Source organism: Oncorhynchus keta, chromosome 19 (genome assembly GCF_023373465.1).
Source record: "Oncorhynchus keta strain PuntledgeMale-10-30-2019 chromosome 19, Oket_V2, whole genome shotgun sequence".
Lineage (NCBI taxonomy): Eukaryota > Metazoa > Chordata > Actinopteri > Salmoniformes > Salmonidae > Oncorhynchus > Oncorhynchus keta.
The window spans coordinates 11580953-11600427 of record NC_068439.1 but is presented as its reverse complement, the minus strand read 5'-3'; the positions used below and the strand labels follow the sequence as shown (position 1 = coordinate 11600427).

The window sequence follows — 19475 nt, the reverse complement described above, 5'->3', positions numbered from 1 at the left end:
AGCTGCAGGGACTGGAAGACTAGTCCGGATCGAGGTAAAGATGAGAGGCAAAGAAGATCTTTGATGAAAACCTGCACCAGAGCGCTCAGGACCTAAGTACACAGCCAAGACAACGCAGGAGTGGCCTCGGGCAAGTCTCAGAATGTCCTTGAGTGGCCCAGCCAGAGCCCGGACTTGAACCTGATCAAACATCTCTGGAGAGACCTGAAAATATCTGTGCAGTGACGCTCCCCATCCAACCTGATAGAGCTTGAGAGGATCTGCAGAGAAGGGGAGAAACTCCCCAAATGCAGGTGTGCCAAGCTTGTAGCGTCATACCCAACAAGACTCAAGGCTGTAATAGCTGCCAAAGGTGCTTCAACAAAGTACTGAGAAAATGGTCTGAAAACTTATGTAAATGTGATCTTTCAGTGTTTAATTTTGTGCAAAAATGTATTAAAAAAAACTATTTTTACTTTGTATTGTGGGGGGTATTGTGTATATATTGATGAGGGGGGGAAACTATTTTAACCATTTTAGAATAAGGCTGTAACGTAAAAAGGAATAAGTCAAGGGGTCTGAATACTTCCTGAAGGCATTGTATATCAGAGGTGCTGTGCAGCATCATGTATATACATACTCCAGTTGAGTTTTGTATGGATATGAAATGACTATAGAATATGTATTGATGTGTTTGAGCAGATTAAATTGATGTGGCTGATTTGAGATGTTAATGGTGTGGTGTCGTCTTGCTCTTTCATGCGTGTGCCACACACACACACACACACACACACATTTCAGTTTCCATGATCTTTAATAAAAGGCACATGTACAGCCATAGTGAGATGAGTCAGTGAGTCTATTGGCATAGAGACGAAAAAGCATTAAAACACAGAAATACAAGACCTAGATAGGCCCGGAGGAGTCAGATCTATAGAAATACTCAACCTAAATAGGTCAGGAGGAGAGACAGAGCCATCACAGTAGATTCTACTTTTTAGTAACATCGTCATCTCAGCATCATTCAAGTAACTCTAACACTCTAAACACGTCACCATAGTAACGCACCAGACCCCCCCCCACACACACACACACAAATGTCCAGTTCCCAAAGTCAAAAGGTCCCATCCAGGATTCTCCCCATTTAAAACCAGAGTCATGAGCTCGGTCTAGACAATCAGATCATGAGTTAACCGGTGACAGTAGACACCAGCATAGCGGATGTTTTGGCGGTGGGACTTAAGTTTGAGGCATCAAAAAAAAAAAAAAAAAAACATTTGTCAGGAAACTCTTTCGCTGCAGAAGTTCACAACGAGAGCGTTTAGGTTATATGGAAATATTTATGCTCAAATTGAAAAAAAAAAAATAATTCAACTAAATGAAGATTTCATTCATCCCTAAATCAAAGTGTAGACTACATCTCACATTCCAGTGTTGAACTTGTAAACAAGGCTGCATGGGATTTCTGTTAATGTGACTCCGTGCAGCCAATGGGAATGTCCGGCTTTACTTGTGAATTTGACCGCCAAAACAACCACTCTGCAGATGTTGGCTAAAGCGGATGGAATCGAGCCCGTAGTCCTGTGAAACAGGATTGACCCGGTGGACCGTTCAGGTTCTCTTTGCCATCTTCCGGAGGGGAACCACCCTACTACAGGGGAACCACCCTACTACAGGGGAACCTCCCCAAGATAATGCCCTAGGCTTTAGCTTAGAGGACTAACACGGTCTTGTGGCACGCAGACAAACCGGATTCAAACCCAGTCTGTCACACTAGCTGGGGTTCCCTTCAGGTCTGTTTCAGGGTTCTGGGTTCTCCGGTTCTAGTACGGCCCAACCAGAGCAGACAGAGGAGTCCACACACACACACACAGATGTTGGTTTCTGAGCAGGCCTAAGAGGTCTGTCAATTGTATGTGTGTGTGTGTGTGTGTGTGTGTGTGTGTGTGTGTGGCCATGCAAGTATCTGTTTATAGGGATGTGATCACTAGGGCCCTAAATGCATCTGTCTCAACACAAACGCACGCCAGCAACGCCGTGCACACACACACTCGAGCAACGCCACGCACACACACGCGAGCGCACAGCCACACTAATACCAAACTAAAAAAAAGGCTAAGTTCAAAGGAATTTAAATATTCAGGATTAAAAATAAATGTAAAAAAAAGGAGGTATAATTTAACTTTTGAGGTTAAATATATAAATCACAACTCATTTTTGAAGGACTAACTAAAAGGAGCATGCAAAACACTGCCATCTTGGCTCTGCTCTGGGTTGGTCTCCGAACAAAATGGACGGCTGTCCTAATCAAACAGACTAGGAGCAGGTCAGAGTGTATGTATACAAGTAACCCACCCTTCCATTCTATAGGACAGACTAGCTGAGTGGTCAACAGAGTTCAAAAGCTCACATTCACATCTTTGGAACACATACGCACACACATTTACTCAGAGTATCATACCACACACACACACACACACACACTCTCGTATGGTTCATCCTGCTTTGGTGGGTATGAGCTACCTTTGGCTCTGGGGTCAAAGGGTGAAAGGTCAGACCGACTCAACTCCACGGGTACACCATCCTGTCTCCATAGCGACAACCCCTCTCCCCTAACACCCCCATAGTAACAACTCCTCAGTCCATACAGATGAATTCCCCTAGCAACACCATCCGGTCTCCAAAGCAACACTAAAAGCAGCACCTGAAATGGTGGGGTTCCCTAACTCTCTCAATATGTGGTCTAGTGGGCTGTGTGTGTGTGTGTGTGTGTGTGTGTGTGTGTAAAGAGGTATCAGTGGTGTCTCACTTTAAACTCAAACTTCTCTCTCCCTCACGTCCTCTACACGTCTCTCTCGGTCCTCCTCCTCCTCCTCCTCCTCGTCTGTCTATTTCTGGATCTGGAAGATGAAGAGTCGTAGGTTGATGTTCTTGGCGGCCAGTAGTTTGTTACACTCCACAGAGTCGGTGATGGGCAGGGGAACGTAGTCTGTCTCGTTGGTGTCGTTGCTGAACGAGTGATGGTGGATCACAGGCTTGATCCTCACGTCGTCGTACGGACCTTTCAACAGCAGAAAGGAACACTCTATAGCCGAGTTCACCTAGAAGGAAGAGGGTGAACGTTAGAGAGAGAGAGCGAGTCGAGAGCGAGCGTGTGTGTGTGTGTACCTTGCTCTTGAGGATGAGTTGGAAGGAGAGGGTGCGTTTGCAGGAGAGGTTAGGGTTGCGTTCAGAGTCGTTGACCCTGGCCTTCAGTACCCAGGTCTGGTTCAACACGGTGAAACGAGGACTCTCATAGTACAGACGGGTGATGAAGTCATCTGTCCGGTACGGCCTGAACTGGACCTCTGGACAGGGGAGAGAGATGGGGAAAGACTCATGTTTTCTGTGTGTGTGACTGGTCTTTTCAGACAGATTTAAATGATTGTCCTGGAAGTCAGATACTCAAATCAAATCAAATTTTATTTGTTACATACACATGGTTAGCAGATGTTAATGCGAGTGTAGCGAAATGCTTGTGCTTCTAGTTCCAACAATGCAGTAATAACCAACGAGTAATCTAACTAACAATTCCAAAGCTACTACCTTATACACACACACACAAGTGTAAAGGGATAAAGAATATGTACATAAAGATATATGAATGAGTGATGGTACAGAACGGCATAGGCAAGACACAGTAGATGGTATCGAGTACAGTATATACATATGAGATGAGTAATGTAGGGTATGTAAACAAAGTTGCATAGATTAAAGTGGCTAGTGATACATGTATTACATAAAGATGCAGTAGATGATATAGGTACAGTATATACATATACATATGAGATGGGTAATGTAGGGGATGTAAACACTATATTAGGTAGCATTGTTTAAAGTGGCTAGTGATACATTTTTTACATCAATTTCCATTATTAAGGTGGCTGGAGTTGAGTCAGTGTGTTGGCAGCAGCCACTCAATGTTAGTGGTGGCTGTTTAACAGTCTGATGGCCTTGAGCTGATGGCCAGAAGCTGTTTTTCAGTCTCTCGGTCCCTACTTTGATGCACCTGTACTGACCTCGCCTTCTGGATGATAGCGGGGTGAACAGGCAGTGGCTCGGGTGGTTGTTGTCCTTGATGATCTTTATGGCCTTCCTGTAACATCGGGTGCTTTAAGTGTCCTGGAGGGCAGGTAGTTTGCCACCCCCGGTGATGCGTTGTGCAGACCTCACTACCCTCTGGTGAGCCTTACGATTGTGGGTGGAGCAGTTGCCGTACCAGGCGGTGATACAGCCCGACAGGATGCTCTCGATTGTGCATCTGTAGAATTTGTGAGTGCTTTTGGTGACAAGCCAAATTTCTTCAGCCTCCTGAGGTTGAAGAGGCGCTGCTGCGCCTTCTTCACAACGCTGTCTGTGTGGGTGGACCAATTCAGTTTGTCTGTGATGTGTACGCCGAGGAACTTAAAACTTACTACCCTCTCCACTACTGTTCCATCGATGTGGATAGGGGGGTGCTCCCTCTGCTGTTTCCTGAAGTCCACGATCATCTCCTTTATTTTGTTGACAATGAGTGTGAGGTTATTTTCCTGACACCACACTCCAAGGGCCCTCACCTCCTCCCTGTAGGCAGTCTCGTCATTGTTGGTAATCAAGCCTACCACTGTAGCGTCATCTGCAAACTTGATGATTGAGTTGGAGGCGTGCGTGGCCACGCAGTCATGGGTGAATAGCGAGTACAGGAGAGGGCTCAGAACACACCCTTGTGGGGCCCCAGTGTTGAGGATCAGCGGGGTGGAGATGTTAGCTACCCTCACCACCTGGGGGCGGCCCGTCAGGAAGTCCAGGACCCAGTTGCACAGAGTGGGGTGGAGACCTGGGATCTCGAGCTTGATGACGAGTTTGGAGGGTACTATGGTGTTAAATGCTGAGCTGTAGTCGATGAACAGCATTCTCACATAGGTATTCCTCTTGTCCAGATGGGTTAGGGCAGTGTGCAGTGTGGTTGCGTCGTCTGTGGACCTTTTGGGGCGGTAAGCAAATTGGAGTGGGTCTAGGGTGTCAGGTAGTGTGGAGGTGATATGGTCCTTGACTAGTCTCTCAAAGCACTTCATGATGACGGAAGTGAGTGCTACGGGGCGGTAGTCGTTTAGCTCAGTTACCTTAGCTTTCTTGGGAACAGGAACAATGGTGGCCCTCTTGAAGCATGTGGGAACAGCAGACTGGGATAAGTATGGATTGAATATGTCCGTAAACACACCAGCCAGCTGGTCTGCGCATGCTCTGAGGGCGCGGCTGGGGATGCCGTCTGGGCCTGCAGCCTTGCGAGGGTTAAAACGTTTAAATGTTTTCCTCACGTCGGCTGCAGTGAAGGAGAGTCCGCAGGTTTGGTAGCGGGCCGTGTCAGTGGCACTGTATTGTCCTCAAAGCGGGCAAAAAAGTTATTTAGTCTGTCTGGAAGCAAGACATCCTGGTCCGCAACGGGGCTGGTTTTCTTTTTGTAATCCGTGATTGACTGTAGACCCTGCCACATACCTCTTGTGTCTGAGCTGTTGAATTGCGACTCTACTTTGTCTCTATACTGACGCTTAGCTTGTTTGATTGCCTTGCGGAGGGAATAGCTACACTGTTTGTATTCGGTCATGTTTCCGGTCACCTTGCCCTGGTTAAAAGCAGTGGTTCGTGCTTTCAGTTTCGGCGGATGCTGCCATCAATCCACGGTTTCTAGTTTGAGAATGTTTTAATCGTTGCTGTGGGTATAACATCGTCAATGCACTTTCTAATAAACTCGCTCACCGAATCAGCGTATTCGTCAATGTTGTTGTTGGACGCAATGCAGAACATATCCCAATCCACATGTGTGTATGTGTGTATGACAGTGTGTACTGTGGATTAGGGCTGTTACGGTGACCGCATTACCGCCACACCGGCGGTCACGAGTCATGAAGGCAGTCAAATGTCACGTGGCCGTTTAGTCACAGTAATTAGTCTTCTCCAAACTCTGATGCTGCTGATGGTCATTAGTAGCCAACCAACCTTGCTAACTGCCTGGTTCTCAGCACTCCCTCTAATCACTGACGTCAATGCAAATGTAATGGTAAATCGAATCAAACACTTCATGAGAGCCCATGAGCTCATGTTGTGCAACATTTCTATAGGCTATGCTATTGTGAGAAAACAGTGATGGCCTCTTAAAAAGAGGAGGATCCCATCAGCTTTCTATAGGCTAGGCCTACTAAATTTCTCTCTCAACTTTCCTAATGTTAAGCACATTGCTTCTCTTTACAACAGGAGTATAGCCTACCTGACTGGCATGAAAATGAACCAGGGGAAAAGGGTTCTTCATTCGCTATCTAAGTGCATAGATGACATGTATTTTTTCCTGCTTCCTGTTTTGAGACAGGTGCATGATAATCGTCCATTCTAAATCAAAACAAATGTCACACATATATATTATATAGTATATGTAAAGACAATATAAAATCAAGAATAGTGTGATGGGTGACAATATTAGCCTATCACTTCTGAATTATATATCATCACTTGTGAACAATGCCCAGCGTAAGAAACTGCCTTTTTTTTGGCAAATTTTTCAAATCATAGTGACACACCTCATGTAGTCTAGCCCATAAAGCCTATATGTTTTGATAAGGTTTGTATCACAACTAAAGTGGCCAAATAACTTCTTAAAATGAAGCACATTAATCCACTTTACAAGGGGTTTAGAGCCTAACTGGCATACATAAGCAGCACCTGAGTTTCTCGGGGAGAAATGGCACAACGCAGCACTCCGGGCCGGGGGCACAACGCAACACTCTGGGCCGAAGGCACAACGCAACACTCCGGGCCGGGGGCACAACGCAACACTCCGGGCCGGGGGCACAACGCAACACTCCGGGCCGAGGGCACAACGCAACACTCCGGGCCGGGGGCACAACGCAACACTCCGGGCCGGGGGCACAACGCAACACTCCGGGCCGGGGGCACAACGCAACACTCCGGGCCGGGGCACAACGCAACACTCCGGGCCGGGGGCACAACGCAACACTCCGGGCCGAGGGCACAACGCAACACTCCGGGCCGAAGGCACAACGCAACACTCCGGGCCGAGGGCACAACGCAACACTCCGGGCCGAGGGCACAACGCAACACTCCGGGCCGGGGGCAACGCAACACTCCGGGCCGAAGGTACAACGCAACACTCCGGGCCGGGGGCACAACGCAACACTCCGGGCCGGGGGCACAACGGGACTGGCCGCAAAAGGCCTGTTTTTTTTTAGGGTGCATTACGGCCAAAGGGTATGCCACCGTGAAATTCGAGGCATTATCAAGTGCTTGTCAAATTGTGAATGAGAGACTGATGAAGTGTGTACAGTCTGTGCAAAAAAAACAAATCAGAGCTCCTGCCTTTCAAGCAACTTTTTTCATGAGTCACGTCATGCAGCCTTACAATGTATTAATAATCTAAACATATAGCCCAACGTTTATAGAACAAAGTAACATTAATAACTCTAAATTAAGCAGATAGGAGGACCTATTTCTTTGTTAACCGCTCAACACAGAATAGCCGCATGTGCGCAATTCCTCAAATCGTAAGGAAAAAATATTAATATTTTATTCAGCTCTTTTTTTCAAATTTAATTCTTCATAATATAAAATAATGCCACGGAATTCTAAGCAAATCTTGTCCGTTAAACGATCTAGTGTAGCCCACAGCCATATGCCATAGCCAGATCAGGACCTAACATAAGGACAACTCAGAGTATTCTGTTCTTCTGAAATAGACTACATTTTCTTCATATCATGTTTCTTCAGACCTGTCTAAAATAAATAATGGATGTATTGTGAAGGTGTCGGCTGTTTTACTTGGATTCATTAAGACTTTTTTTTAAATGTAGATGTTCCAGAGGTCTGCATCCGTGTGTGGAAGCTAGGAGATGGTAAATGTGTTAATTAACAGTCAATTACCCTGAGACAGACAGTTATTTGCTTGACAATCACCGACAGACCGAACTGTGGAAGTCAGGTACTGCGTGTATCACAGCCTCCTCAATCACTTGGTTATAGCCACCGTTTACAGGTCTCCTGAGCCATATACAGTGTTCCTTACGGAGCTCCCTGAACCTTGTAGTCAGGGCAGATAATATTCAAGTTTGTTTAGTGACACAGACCCAATCCAACAAGGTTTTCGGAGCCATCGTCGACTCGGTGGGTTGTGTCTAACATGTCCGCCAGACCAACGCATTGCCAGAGTCTTACCCTGGATCTAGTTTAGCCTGGTGGATATAAACATTCTGGATCTAAATGTTTTTCCTCATAATCCTGGAAGATTAGAAAATACCTGAGCCCAGATCAAGGCTCTGCATCGGTCCTCGTGCTTCTAGACTCCTCTTGACACCGACGATCACCACATTCTTTTGGAAAGATTGGAAACCCTAAAATTGGTCTGCACAGACAAGTTCTTACTTGGTTTAGAGTTTAACTGTCAGAAAGATATCAGTTTGTCTCTGTGGATGGTTTATCCTCTGAGAAATCAAATGTTCCGTTTTAGGTCCACTATTGTTTTCACTATATATTCTACATCCTGGTGATGTCATTCGGAAAGACAATATCAACTTTTTCGGCTATGCGGATGCAACACAGCTGTACATTTCGATGAAACATGGTGAAGCCCCAAAATTGCCTACCCTGAATGCCTGAGTTTCAGACATAAGGAAGTGGATGGCAGAAAATGTGACAAAAACAGAGATGCTAGTTCTAGGTCCCAAGAAAGAAATATCTGCTGTTGGATCTGACAATTAATCTTGATGGATGGACAGTAGTCTCAAATAAAACTGAAGGACCTCAGTGTTACTCTGGACCGTGACCTCTCTTTGGACGAACATATTTCAAGGATAGCTCCCCCCATCTTCGTAACATTGCAAAAACACTAAACTTTTTGTAAAACAAAATTATGCAGAAAAGCAAATCCATGCTTTTGTCACTTCTAGATTGGACTACTGCGATGCTCTACTTTTCAGCTCCCCGGATAAAGCATTAAATAAACTTCTGTTAGTGCTAAAACACAGCTGCTAGAATCTCGACACAGCTGCTAGAATCTCGACACAGCTGCTAGAATCTCGACACAGCTGCTAGAATCTCGACACAGCTGCTAGAATCTCGACACAGCTGCTAGAATCTCGACACAGCTGCTAGAATCTCGACACAGCTGCTAGAATCTCGACACAGCTGCTAGAATCTCGACACAGCTGCTAGAATCTCGACACAGCTGCTAGAATCTCGACACAGCTGCTAGAATCTCGACACAGCTGCTAGAATCTCTACACAGCTGCTAGAATCTCGACACAGCTGCTAGAATCTCGACACAGCTGCTAGAATCTCGACACAGCTGCTAGAATCTCGACACAGCTGCTAGAATCTCGACACAGCTGCTAGAATCTCTACACTGGCTTCCTGTTAAGGCTAGGTCTGATTTCATGGTCAACAATAATAAAACATATTTATAATTTACAAAATGTAAAGGTTTTACTGCTAACCTACAACGCATTACACGGGCTTGCTCCTACCCATCTCTCCGATTTGGTCCTGCTGTACATACCCACACGTACGCTACGGTCACAAGACACAGGCCTCTTTATTGTCCCTAGAATTTCTAAGCAAACAGCTGGAGGCAGGGCTTTCTCCTATAGAGCTCCATTTTTATAGTGTGGTCTGAATACCCATGTGAGAGACGCAGACTCGGTCTCAACCTTTAAGTCTTTATTGAAGACTCATCTCTTCAGTCAGTCCTATGATTGAATGTAGTCTGGCCCAGGGGTGCGAAGGTGAACGACAAGGCACTGGAGCGACGAACCGCCCTTGCTGTCTCTGCCTGGCCGGCTCCCCTCTCTCCACTGGGATTCTCTGCCTCTAAACCCTATGACAGGGGCTCAGTCACTGGCTTACTAGTGCTCTCGCACGGCGTACCCATAAAAGGGGTGCGTCACATCATGCAAGGCTTTTCTCGCTATACTCAACATGCGTGTTGAGTCACTGACATGATCTTCCTGTCCGGTGGGACTCATGCGGTGGAGGAGATCTTCATGGGAGATCTTCGTGGGAGATCTTCGTGGGAGATCTTCGTGGGAGATCTTCGTGGGAGATCTTCGTGGGAGATCTTCGTGGGAGATCTTCGTGGGCTATACTCAGCCTCGTCTCCGGGTGGTAAGATGGTGATCTGTTGGAATCCCTCTAGTCGTGTGGTGGCTGTGCTTTGGCAAAGTGGGTGGGGTTATATCCTGTCTGGTTGGCCCCGTCTGAGGTTGTCAGACCACCCGTCCGTCCATCCATCTCAGCTTGCAGTGTCTATGCTGTAATACTGTATGTGCCGGGGGGCTAGGGTCAGTCTGTCCTGTCTGGTGAAATTCTGGTGTCAGTATCTATGCTGTATAGTGTATGTGCCGGGGGGCTAGGGTCAGTCTGTCCTGTCTGGTGAAATTCTGGTGTCAGTATCTATGCTGTATAGTGTATGTGCCGGGGGGCTAGGGTCAGTCTGTCCTGTCTGGTGAAATTCTGGTGTCAGTATCTATGCTGTATAGTGTATGTGCCGGGGGGCTAGGGTCAGTCTGTCCTGTCTGGTGAAATTCTGGTGTCAGTATCTATGCTGTAATACTGTATGTGCCGGGGGGCTAGGGTCAGTCTGTCCTGTCTGGTGAAATTCTGGTGTCAGTATCTATGCTGTATAGTGTATGTGCCGGGAGGCTAGGGTCAGTCTGTCCTGTCTGGTGAAATTCTGGTGTCAGTATCTATGCTGTAATACTGTATGTGCCGGGAGGCTAGGGTCAGTCTGTCCTGTCTGGTGAAATTCTGGTGTCAGTATCTATGCTGTAATACTGTATGTGCCGGGGGCTAGGGTCAGTCTGTCCTGTCTGGTGAAATTCTGGTGTCAGTATCTATGCTGTATAGTGTATGTGCCGGGGGCTAGGGTCAGTCTGTCCTGTCTGGTGAAATTCTGGTGTCAGTATCTATGCTGTAATACTGTATGTGCCGGGGGGCTAGGGTCAGTCTGTCCTGTCTGGTGAAATTCTGGTGTCAGTATCTATGCTGTATAGTGTATGTGCCGGGGGCTAGGGTCAGTCTGTCCTGTCTGGTGAAATTCTGGTGTCAGTATCTATGCTGTATAGTGTATGTGCCGGGGGCTAGGGTCAGTCTGTCCTGTCTGGTGAAATTCTGGTGTCAGTATCTATGCTGTATAGTGTATGTGCCGGGGGCTAGGGTCAGTCTGTCCTGTCTGGTGAAATTCTGGTGTCAGTATCTATGCTGTATAGTGTATGTGCCGGGGGCTAGGGTCAGTCTGTCCTGTCTGGTGAAATTCTGGTGTCAGTATCTATGCTGTAATACTGTATGTGCCGGGGGCTAGGGTCAGTCTGTCCTGTCTGGTGAAATTCTGGTGTCAGTATTTATGCTGTATAGTGTATGTGCCGGGGGAGGGTCAGTCTGTCCTGTCTGGTGAAATTCTGGTGTCAGTATCTATGCTGTATAGTGTATGTGCCTGTATGTGGGGGGAGGGTCAGTCTGTCCTGTCTGGTGAAATTCTGGTGTCAGTATTTATGCTGTATAGTGTATGTGCCGGGGGGGAGGGTCAGTCTGTCCTGTCTGGTGAAATTCTGGTGTCAGTATCTATGCTGTATAGTGTATGTGCCGGGGGCTAGGGTCAGTCTGTCCTGTCTGGTGAAATTCTGGTGTCAGTATTTATGCTGTATAGTGTATGTGCCGGGGGGAGGGTCAGTCTGTCCTGTCTGGTGAAATTCTGGTGTCAGTATCTATGCTGTAATACTGTATGTGCCGGGGGCTAGGGTCAGTCTGTCCTGTCTGGTGAAATTCTGGTGTCAGTATCTATGCTGTATAGTGTATGTGCTGGTGAAATTCTGGGGGCTAGGGTCAGTCTGTCCTGTCTGGTGAAATTCTGGTGTCAGTATCTATGCTGTATAGTGTATGTGCCGGGGGGCTAGGGTCAGTCTGTCCTGTCTGGTGAAATTCTGGTGTCAGTATCTATGCTGTATAGTGTATGTGCCGGGGGGCTAGGGTCAGTCTGTCCTGTCTGGTGAAATTCTGGTGTCAGTATCTATGCTGTATATTGTATATTGCCGGGGGGCTAGGGTCAGTCTGTCCTGTCTGGTGAAATTCTGGTGTCAGTATCTATGCTGTATAGTGTATGTGCCGGGGGGATAGAGTCAGTCTGTCCTGTCTGGTGAAATTCTGGTGTCCTGTGGGAACATAAGTATGCTCCCTCTCATTCTCCCATCTCTCTCTCTCTTTAGGAGGACCTGAGCCCTAGGACCATGCCTCAGGATGTCCTGGCTTGATGCCTCGTGGTTGTCCCCAGCCCACCTGGTCATGCTGTTGCTCTCTCTCTAATGTACCCGCTGTTCTCGACCCCCTCTCTCTACAGTACCCGCCATTCTCGACCCCCTCTCTCTCCTGTACCTGTTGTTCTCGCCCCCCTCTCTCGCTCTCTACTGTACCCGCTGTTCTCGACCCCCTCTCTACTGTACCTGCTGATCTCGACCCCCTCTCTCTCTACTGTACCTGCTGATCTCGACCCCCTCTCTCTCTTCAGTACCTGCTGTTCTCGACCCCCTCTCTCTCTACTGTACCCTTTGTTCTCGAACCCCTCTCTCTACTGTACCCGCTGTTCTCGACCCCCTCTCTCTACTGTACCTGTTGTTCTCGACCCCTCTCTCTCTACTGTACCTGTTGTTCTCGACCCCCTCTCTCGCTCTCTACTGTACCCGCTGTTCTCGACCCCCTCTACTGTACCTGCTGTTCTCGACCCCCTCTCTCTCTACAGTACCTGCTGTTCACGACCCCCTCTACAGTACCTGCTGTTCTCGACCCCCTCTCTCTCTACTGTACCTGTTGTTCTCGACCCCCTCGCTCTCTACTGTACCTGCTGTTCTCGACCCCCTCTCTCTCTCTACTGTACTATGCTGCATAATACTGTATGTGCCGCTGTTCTCGACCCCATCTCTCTACTGTACCTGCTGTTCTCGACCCCCTCTCTCTCTCTCTACTGTACTTGCTGTTCTCGACCCCCTCTCTCTCTACTGTACTTGCTGTTCTCGACCCCCTCTCTCGCTCTCTACTGTACCTGTTGTTCTCGACCCCCTCTCTCTACTGTACCTGTTGGTCTCGACCCCCTCTCTCTCTCTACTGTACCTGCTGATCTCGACCCCCTCTCTCTCTACTGTACCCGTTGTTCTCGAACCCCTCTCTCTACTGTACCCGCTGTTCTCGACCCCCTCTCTCTACTGTACCTGTTGTTCTCGACCCCCTCTCTCTACTGTACCGGCTGTTCTCAACCCCCTCTCTCTACTGTACCCGCTGTTCTCGACCCCTCTCTCGCTCTCTACTGTACCCGCTGTTCTCGACCCCCTCTACTGTACCTGCTGTTCTCGACCCCCTCTCTCTCTACACTACCTGCTGTTCACGACCCCTCTACAGTACCTGCTGTTCTCGACCCCCTCTCTCTCTACTGTACCTGTTGTTCTCGACCCCTCTCTCGCTCTCTACTGTACCTGCTGTTCTCGACCCCCTCTCTCGCTCTCTACTGTACCTGCTGTTCTCGACCCCCTCTCTCTACTGTACCGGCTGTTCTCGACCCCCTCTCTCTACTGTACCTGCTGTTCTCAACCCGCTCTCTCTACTGTACCCGCTGTTCTCGACCCCCTCTCTCTCTACTGTACCCGCTGTTCTCGACCCCCTCTCTCTACTGTACCTGTTGTTCTCGACCCCCTCTCTCTCTCTCTACTGTACCCGCTGTTCTCGACCCCCTCTACTGTACCTGCTGTTCTCGACCCCGTCTCGCTCTCTCTCTACTGTACTTGCTGTTCTCAACCCCCTCTCTCTCTACTGTACTTGCTGTTCTCAACCCCCTCTCTCTCTCTACTGTACCTGCTGTTCTCGACCCCCTCTCTCTCTCTACTGTACCTGCTGTCTTGACCTCTGATTTCTCAGCTATGAAAAGCCAACTGATATTTACTCCACAGGTTGCACACCTGTTGCACCCTCTACAACCACTGTGATTATTATTTGACCCTGCTGCTCATCTATAAACATTTGAACATCTTGAAGAACAATCTGGACTTAATGGCCATGTACTGTTATCTCCACCCGGCACAGCCATAAGAGGACTGGTCACCAGAGCCTGGTTCCTCTCTACCCAGCACAACCATAAGAGGACTGGTCACCAGAGCCTGGTTCCTCTCTACCCAGCACAGCCATAAGAGGACTGGTCACCAGAGCCTGGTTCCTCTCTACCCAGCACAGCCATAAGAGGACTGGTCACCAGAGCCTGGTTCCTCTCCACCCCTCACAACCATAAGAGGACTGGTCACCAGAGCCTGGTTCCTCTCTACCCAGCACAGCCATAAGAGGACTGGTCACCAGAGCCTGGTTCCTCTCCACCCCTCACAACCATAAGAGGACTGGTCACCAGAGCCTGGTTCCTCTCTACCCAGCACAACCATAAGAGGACTGGTCACCAGAGCCTGGTTCCTCTCCACCCCTCACAACCATAAGAGGACTGGTCACCAGAGCCTGGTTCCTCTCTACCCAGCACAGCCATAAGAGGACTGGTCACCAGAGCCTGGTTCCTCTCTACCCAGCACAACCATAAGAGGACTGGTCACCAGAGCCTGGTTCCTCTCTACCCAGCACAGCCATAAGAGGACTGGCCACCAGAGCCTGGTTCCTCTCTACCCAGCACAGCCAAAGAGGACTGGCCACCAGAGCCTGGTTCCTCTCTACCCAGCACAGCCATAAGAGGACTGGCCACCAGAGCCTGGTTCCTCTCTACCCAGCACAGCCATAATAGGACTGGCCACCAGAGCCTGGTTCCTCTCTACCCAGCACAGCCAAAGAGGACTGGCCACCAGAGCCTGGTTCCTCTCTACATTTCATCCTAGGTTCCGGCCTTTCTAGGGAGTTTTCCCAAGCCACCGTGCTTCTACATCTGCATTGTTGCTGTTTGGGGTTTTAGGCTGGGTTTCTGTATAGCACTTTGAGACATCTGCTGATGTAAAAAGGGCTTTATAAATAAATGTAATTTGATTTGACAGTGTGGAAGTAAGGTACTGTTTTTTTGACAGTGTTGAAGTAAGGTACTGTGTGTGTGACAGTGTGTACCTAGCCTACCTGTGAAGCCTATCTTCTCGTAACAGAGCAGGGAGAATATAGAGTTGTAAAGGGTTAGTTCTCTGCTGTGGCTCTGGTCCATCTCCCCCAGGATGCCCATCAGCTCTGTGCCAGTCTTGGTGGGATGGCAGCACTCCTCCTCGTGGGCCGGTAGCTCGTGGAACGGTCCCTTCCATGGGCAGCCAATCCGCTTATACTTACACTGCGTCACCCTGGCAACACATCAGGAAGTGGGAGTTTAGGGCCAATCATGGGAGTGCATCGCTTAAAGCCATCACCCTACAGATCTGCAAACATGGAGGGGTTAGGGCCAAGGGGGGGGTAAGAATGACTTGGGACCGGCTGTATAATTTCTGCTGGTTCTGTCATTGACCCTATTGCAGGTGTTGTCTGGTAGGGTGTGTTATTGCTGAGCCATTAACTAAAAAAATGAGTTATTCTTCGTTTTTTTAAATTACCCCTTTTTCGTGGTATCCAATAGCTACCATCTTGTCTCATCGCTACAACTCCCGTACAGGCTCGGGAGAGACGAAGGTTGAAAGTCATGCGTCCTCCGATACACAACCCAACCAGCCGTACTGCTTCTTAACACAGTGCGCATCCAACCTGGAAGCCAGCCGCACCAAAGTATCGGAGGAAACACCGTGCACCTGGCAACCTTGGTTAGCGCGCACTGCGCCCGGCCCGCCACAGGAGTCGCTGGTGCGCGATGGGACAAGGATACCGGCCAAACCCTCCCTAACCCGGACGACGCTAGGCCAATTGTGCGTCGCCCCACGGACCTCCCGGTCGCAGCCGGTTACAACAGAGCCTGAGCGCGAACCCAGAGTCTCTGGTGGCACAGCTGGCGCTGCAGTACAGCGCCCTTAACCACTGCACCATCAGGGACCCCCTATTTTAATTGAATTATTTTAATTTTATTCATTTTTTCCCCGTGAGCTCAATGCACACATTGCAGTTTCTCTAGAGATAAATCAGATCCAGCCTGAACTGTGAGATGTAGCAGGAAGTTGTAGTTTTCAATATTATACATAGTTTAACAAAGAAAACGTGGTAACTAACTCCAATGACCATAATCCATTGAGCACCTATTGGTCCGGTGTGTGTGTTTCTTTTACACCTGCTACGGAATAGACAGAAGACGGTGCAACCGAGAGCAGCCGTTGCTTCACCGGGTATCTTTACCTGAAAATACATGATCTAAGTGATTGATAGTTGGTATTCAGCAGTCATAAAAGTATGCCTTATTTACTTTGAAGAACTACTAAAATGTTGATATTGTCAGACAGCAGCTCGAAATAGGAATAAATTATCGCTAATTAGCAGTAATGGGCCGTCACTACCATCATGGGACTCTTATTAATCGTTATATTCTGTGTTGTTACAGAATTCAACCCACATAATTAATTTAATGTTTTAAAAAAATTATAGAACCAAAACGACCTCAAAACACTAATCGCTCAGCACTAGTGTTAGTGTGTGTGTGTGTGTGTGTGTGTGTGTGTGTGTGTGTGTGTGTGTGTGTGTGTGTGTGTGTGTGTGTGTACCAATGAGGTGTGTACCTGTCTTGACACTCCTCTTTCTGGTGCCTCTCTAGGCTGGAGCGAGGGAACTGTTTGAGACAGAAGGGACAGTCTGTGGGCAGCTCACTCACAGCCTTCTCTACAGCCAGGTTCCTACAACACAGAGACTTGGTGATCTCACACCTGAGGGGGTGGGGGGAGAGAGAGGGGGGAGATGGGGCACACTCAATCAACCAATTATATACTGAACAAAAAATATATAAAAACGCACCATGCAACAATTTAAAATATTTTACATATATCAATTACTCACTCAGTCAATTCAAGTGCATCTGTAAACTGTGTGCGTGTACAGACCTGCAGTTAGGACACGTGGCCTGCTCCTCTTTCAGACGAGAGTCAGCCAGCAGGTGGATGAAACAACCAGCACACATCAGGTGACCGTTGGTGCACTGTAGAGAAGAGAGGAAAGGGTTAATGTAGGTGTGTTTGGTGTGTCCATACTGTTGACATGAGTCTTTAGAAATCAGTGTTAATATGCTCATTTGCTTTGGGGTGGGGAGAGCATCTCGTGGTTATTTGAGGGCATGCTACTCAGTATCACAACACAGTAAACTGGGGAAGAGATGAGAGCAGTTCACTCTGTGTAAGGTGATATCTTGGGGCTTTCCTATTTCCTAGGGTGGTTAGCCTGGGATAATCAATGTGCAGAACAGATATCTGCAGGTGTTCATGTCTTATTGGCAAATCTGAATAGAAATGGCTCAGGTGCCATTTTGAACACCTACATCCTGAGGATTTATAGATCATCTCTTTTGCAGCGCTGAGTACTGTCTACCGGTATTATTTATAGGTCATCATTTCGCTGTACAGCGCTGAGCACTGGCTAACCCTTCTGAACACGGTACCTACTGAGCTAGCGGCTAGCCTGCGTCCCTGGGCCCAACATCCTCTCTTCACCCATCTAGCTAACGTTACAGCCCACGACAGGTGCTGATCAGTAGGCTTACAGATTTTCCTCAACCCCTACTTCATGCCTGACATTCATAACCTGTGAAGCTAAATAGACATGTTATTTGGGTCTATTTAATACGAAGTTAGTTAGCTCGCTGGCTAATATTGACAGGTGGGACAAAGTTGGTAGGCCAGGACAGGTGTTTGACAGCATTTACCTGATAAACGGAGGCTTTGGGCAGATCTAAACACACCGTGCAGCACAGCACTGAATACAGCCTCTCTTCCAGCTTTCCCGACTCTCCCTCCGGCAATCTCATCCGCTTCTTGGGCGGCGGCTCGTCCGGGTCCGAATCGGGCCCGAGTCCCTCTCCTCTTCGGAAGCCCACCTCCTCTTGCATTGACGGCCCACCGACCACAGTCTCCAGAGCTGCCCCCACCGCACCAACCCCCAGGCCGCCTGAGGAGCCTGGAGCCGCCGCGACGCCCACCTCACCACGCTCTTCCATCGAGGACATGGTGGGTGGTGTTTGTCAGGCGGAATCGAGCGACCTGTTAGCTGGCTGGCAGATTTAGCGACCCCCAGGCTCGGCAAGGGAGAGCCAGGACAGCCGGAATGGACGTTAGCTAGTGAGTTAGCTAGTTAGCTAGCTAGTTAGTAAGCAATGTTGCGCAATAAGCGTTGAATTTAACAAACGGACGTTTTAGTAATTTTCCAAAATAGTTTTTTTTTTTTGTTGATGGTCGTTTTCGTATAGAAATGTAGCGCTGTTGACTGGCAGTTTTAAAGAATATATTCAGCTAGCTACATGCTATAGCTAACAAGCTCATAAAAACACTCCGGTCCTCGCCCTCGTCTAGCTAGAACAAAACAACCCGTCAGAGATGTTTTTGTGTTGTCAAGTCGCAGTTATTTGCCGTGACAGCGCATGAGCGGCCGTTCATAACGGCCCGGTTCGGCTGGTCGGTAAACGGTTTTTTCTTCTCCCCCTCTCCTGTTGCCAGCTCGCTATCCACTGGACCTCCGGGACGTGTCAGTTTTGGAGAAAAAAATCAGAGAGATGTTCAGACAGGTCGCTAGGATTTGCCTAGTTGAACTACACAGACATCTTTGTTTTTCTTCTGTCCGGACCCTCCCCTCCTCCTTCTCTCCCCGACTTCACTACACCCTAGCTCGGCTGCACCTTCCAATCCTAACCGGTGTTACTCAGCTATGGTCACAAAAACAGCAAATCCCGAGTTTCGTTGCTTGATAAACTGTCAATATTTTTGCCAGCTGCTGTTATGGCCTCCCTTGACAGTCCTTGAGCTGCGTCGCAGATTGGCTAACAGTGGAATGTTTTTTTTTGTGTTTTTTTTTTTTGTAGCAGATGACTTGGGGGGGTCTTTAAACAGTGGGTGCGCATGCGCGGTTGCGGTCTGCAGGGTGCGTGTGGGGGACCGGGTAGAATTTTGGACTTGAAAGGTGACCAGAACCCGATATGCGACAAAATGGAGCACCTCACCTGAAGGGCATCACCTGCCTAGACACGGCTAGACATAATCTGACACATCATGCTACCTGAAACCCTGGTTGGCCCCTGCACCATTGATAGCCAACTAAATGTAGCAACAATAGGCCTATATATCCATCATTTGTCAAATGATGTAATAGACTAACTAACACATTGGGTGATAGCAGCAGAACCCAGGTGTTGTGATCTTGTTGATAATTATTATTACACTTTTTGGTCACACAAAACATTGCCACAACTGTTTATCTTGTGTCTGACACAGAAGATAAACAGTCAAAAGGTGCTGTTAGAAGGGGGTAATGAGGAGGCCTGGTGTCAGCTATCTGATTGGGCAGGGTGAGGTCGCAGCCTG

At 48.3% G+C, this 19475-nt stretch overlaps 1 protein-coding gene across 4 annotated transcripts; it reads right to left on the bottom strand.

Moving 5' to 3' along the window:
• Window positions 1–774: 774 nt before the first annotated feature.
• On the bottom strand, window positions 775–19171 carry LOC118379076 (zinc finger TRAF-type-containing protein 1-like). Of its 4 annotated transcripts, none has more exons than XM_052469447.1 (6): window positions 17828–19159; window positions 17013–17107; window positions 16695–16838; window positions 15124–15344; window positions 3148–3326; window positions 775–3080 (listed from the first exon to the last, which is right to left on the bottom strand). In XM_052469447.1, exons 1-6 carry the CDS (start codon window positions 18125–18127, stop codon window positions 2868–2870), a joined length of 1152 nt encoding a protein of 383 aa, XP_052325407.1. In that variant the 5' UTR covers window positions 18128–19159; the 3' UTR covers window positions 775–2867. The 4 variants fall into 4 exon arrangements, with proteins under 4 accessions (XP_052325407.1, XP_052325409.1, XP_052325406.1 ...); XM_052469449.1 differs by having other exon boundaries at window positions 15133–15344; window positions 17828–19138; XM_052469446.1 differs by having other exon boundaries at window positions 775–3326; window positions 17828–19171.
• Window positions 19172–19475: the final 304 nt, after the last annotated feature.

What these genes read in the sequence shown, in the direction of transcription:
- LOC118379076 (XM_052469446.1), bottom strand. Translation starts at nt 18,127, where the DNA reads ATGTCCTCGATGGAAGAGCGTGGTGAGGTGGGCGTCGCGGCGGCTCCA. An exon ending in CCAAAGCCTCCGTTTATCAG is followed by an intron (nt 17,108 to 17,827) that starts GTAAATGCTGTC and finishes TCTTCTCTACAG; the next exon opens with TGCACCAACGGTCACCTGAT. An exon ending in AGGCTTCACAGGTAGGCTAG is followed by an intron (nt 3,327 to 15,123) that starts GTACACACTGTC and finishes TCCCCTGTCCAG; the next exon opens with AGGTCCAGTTCAGGCCGTAC.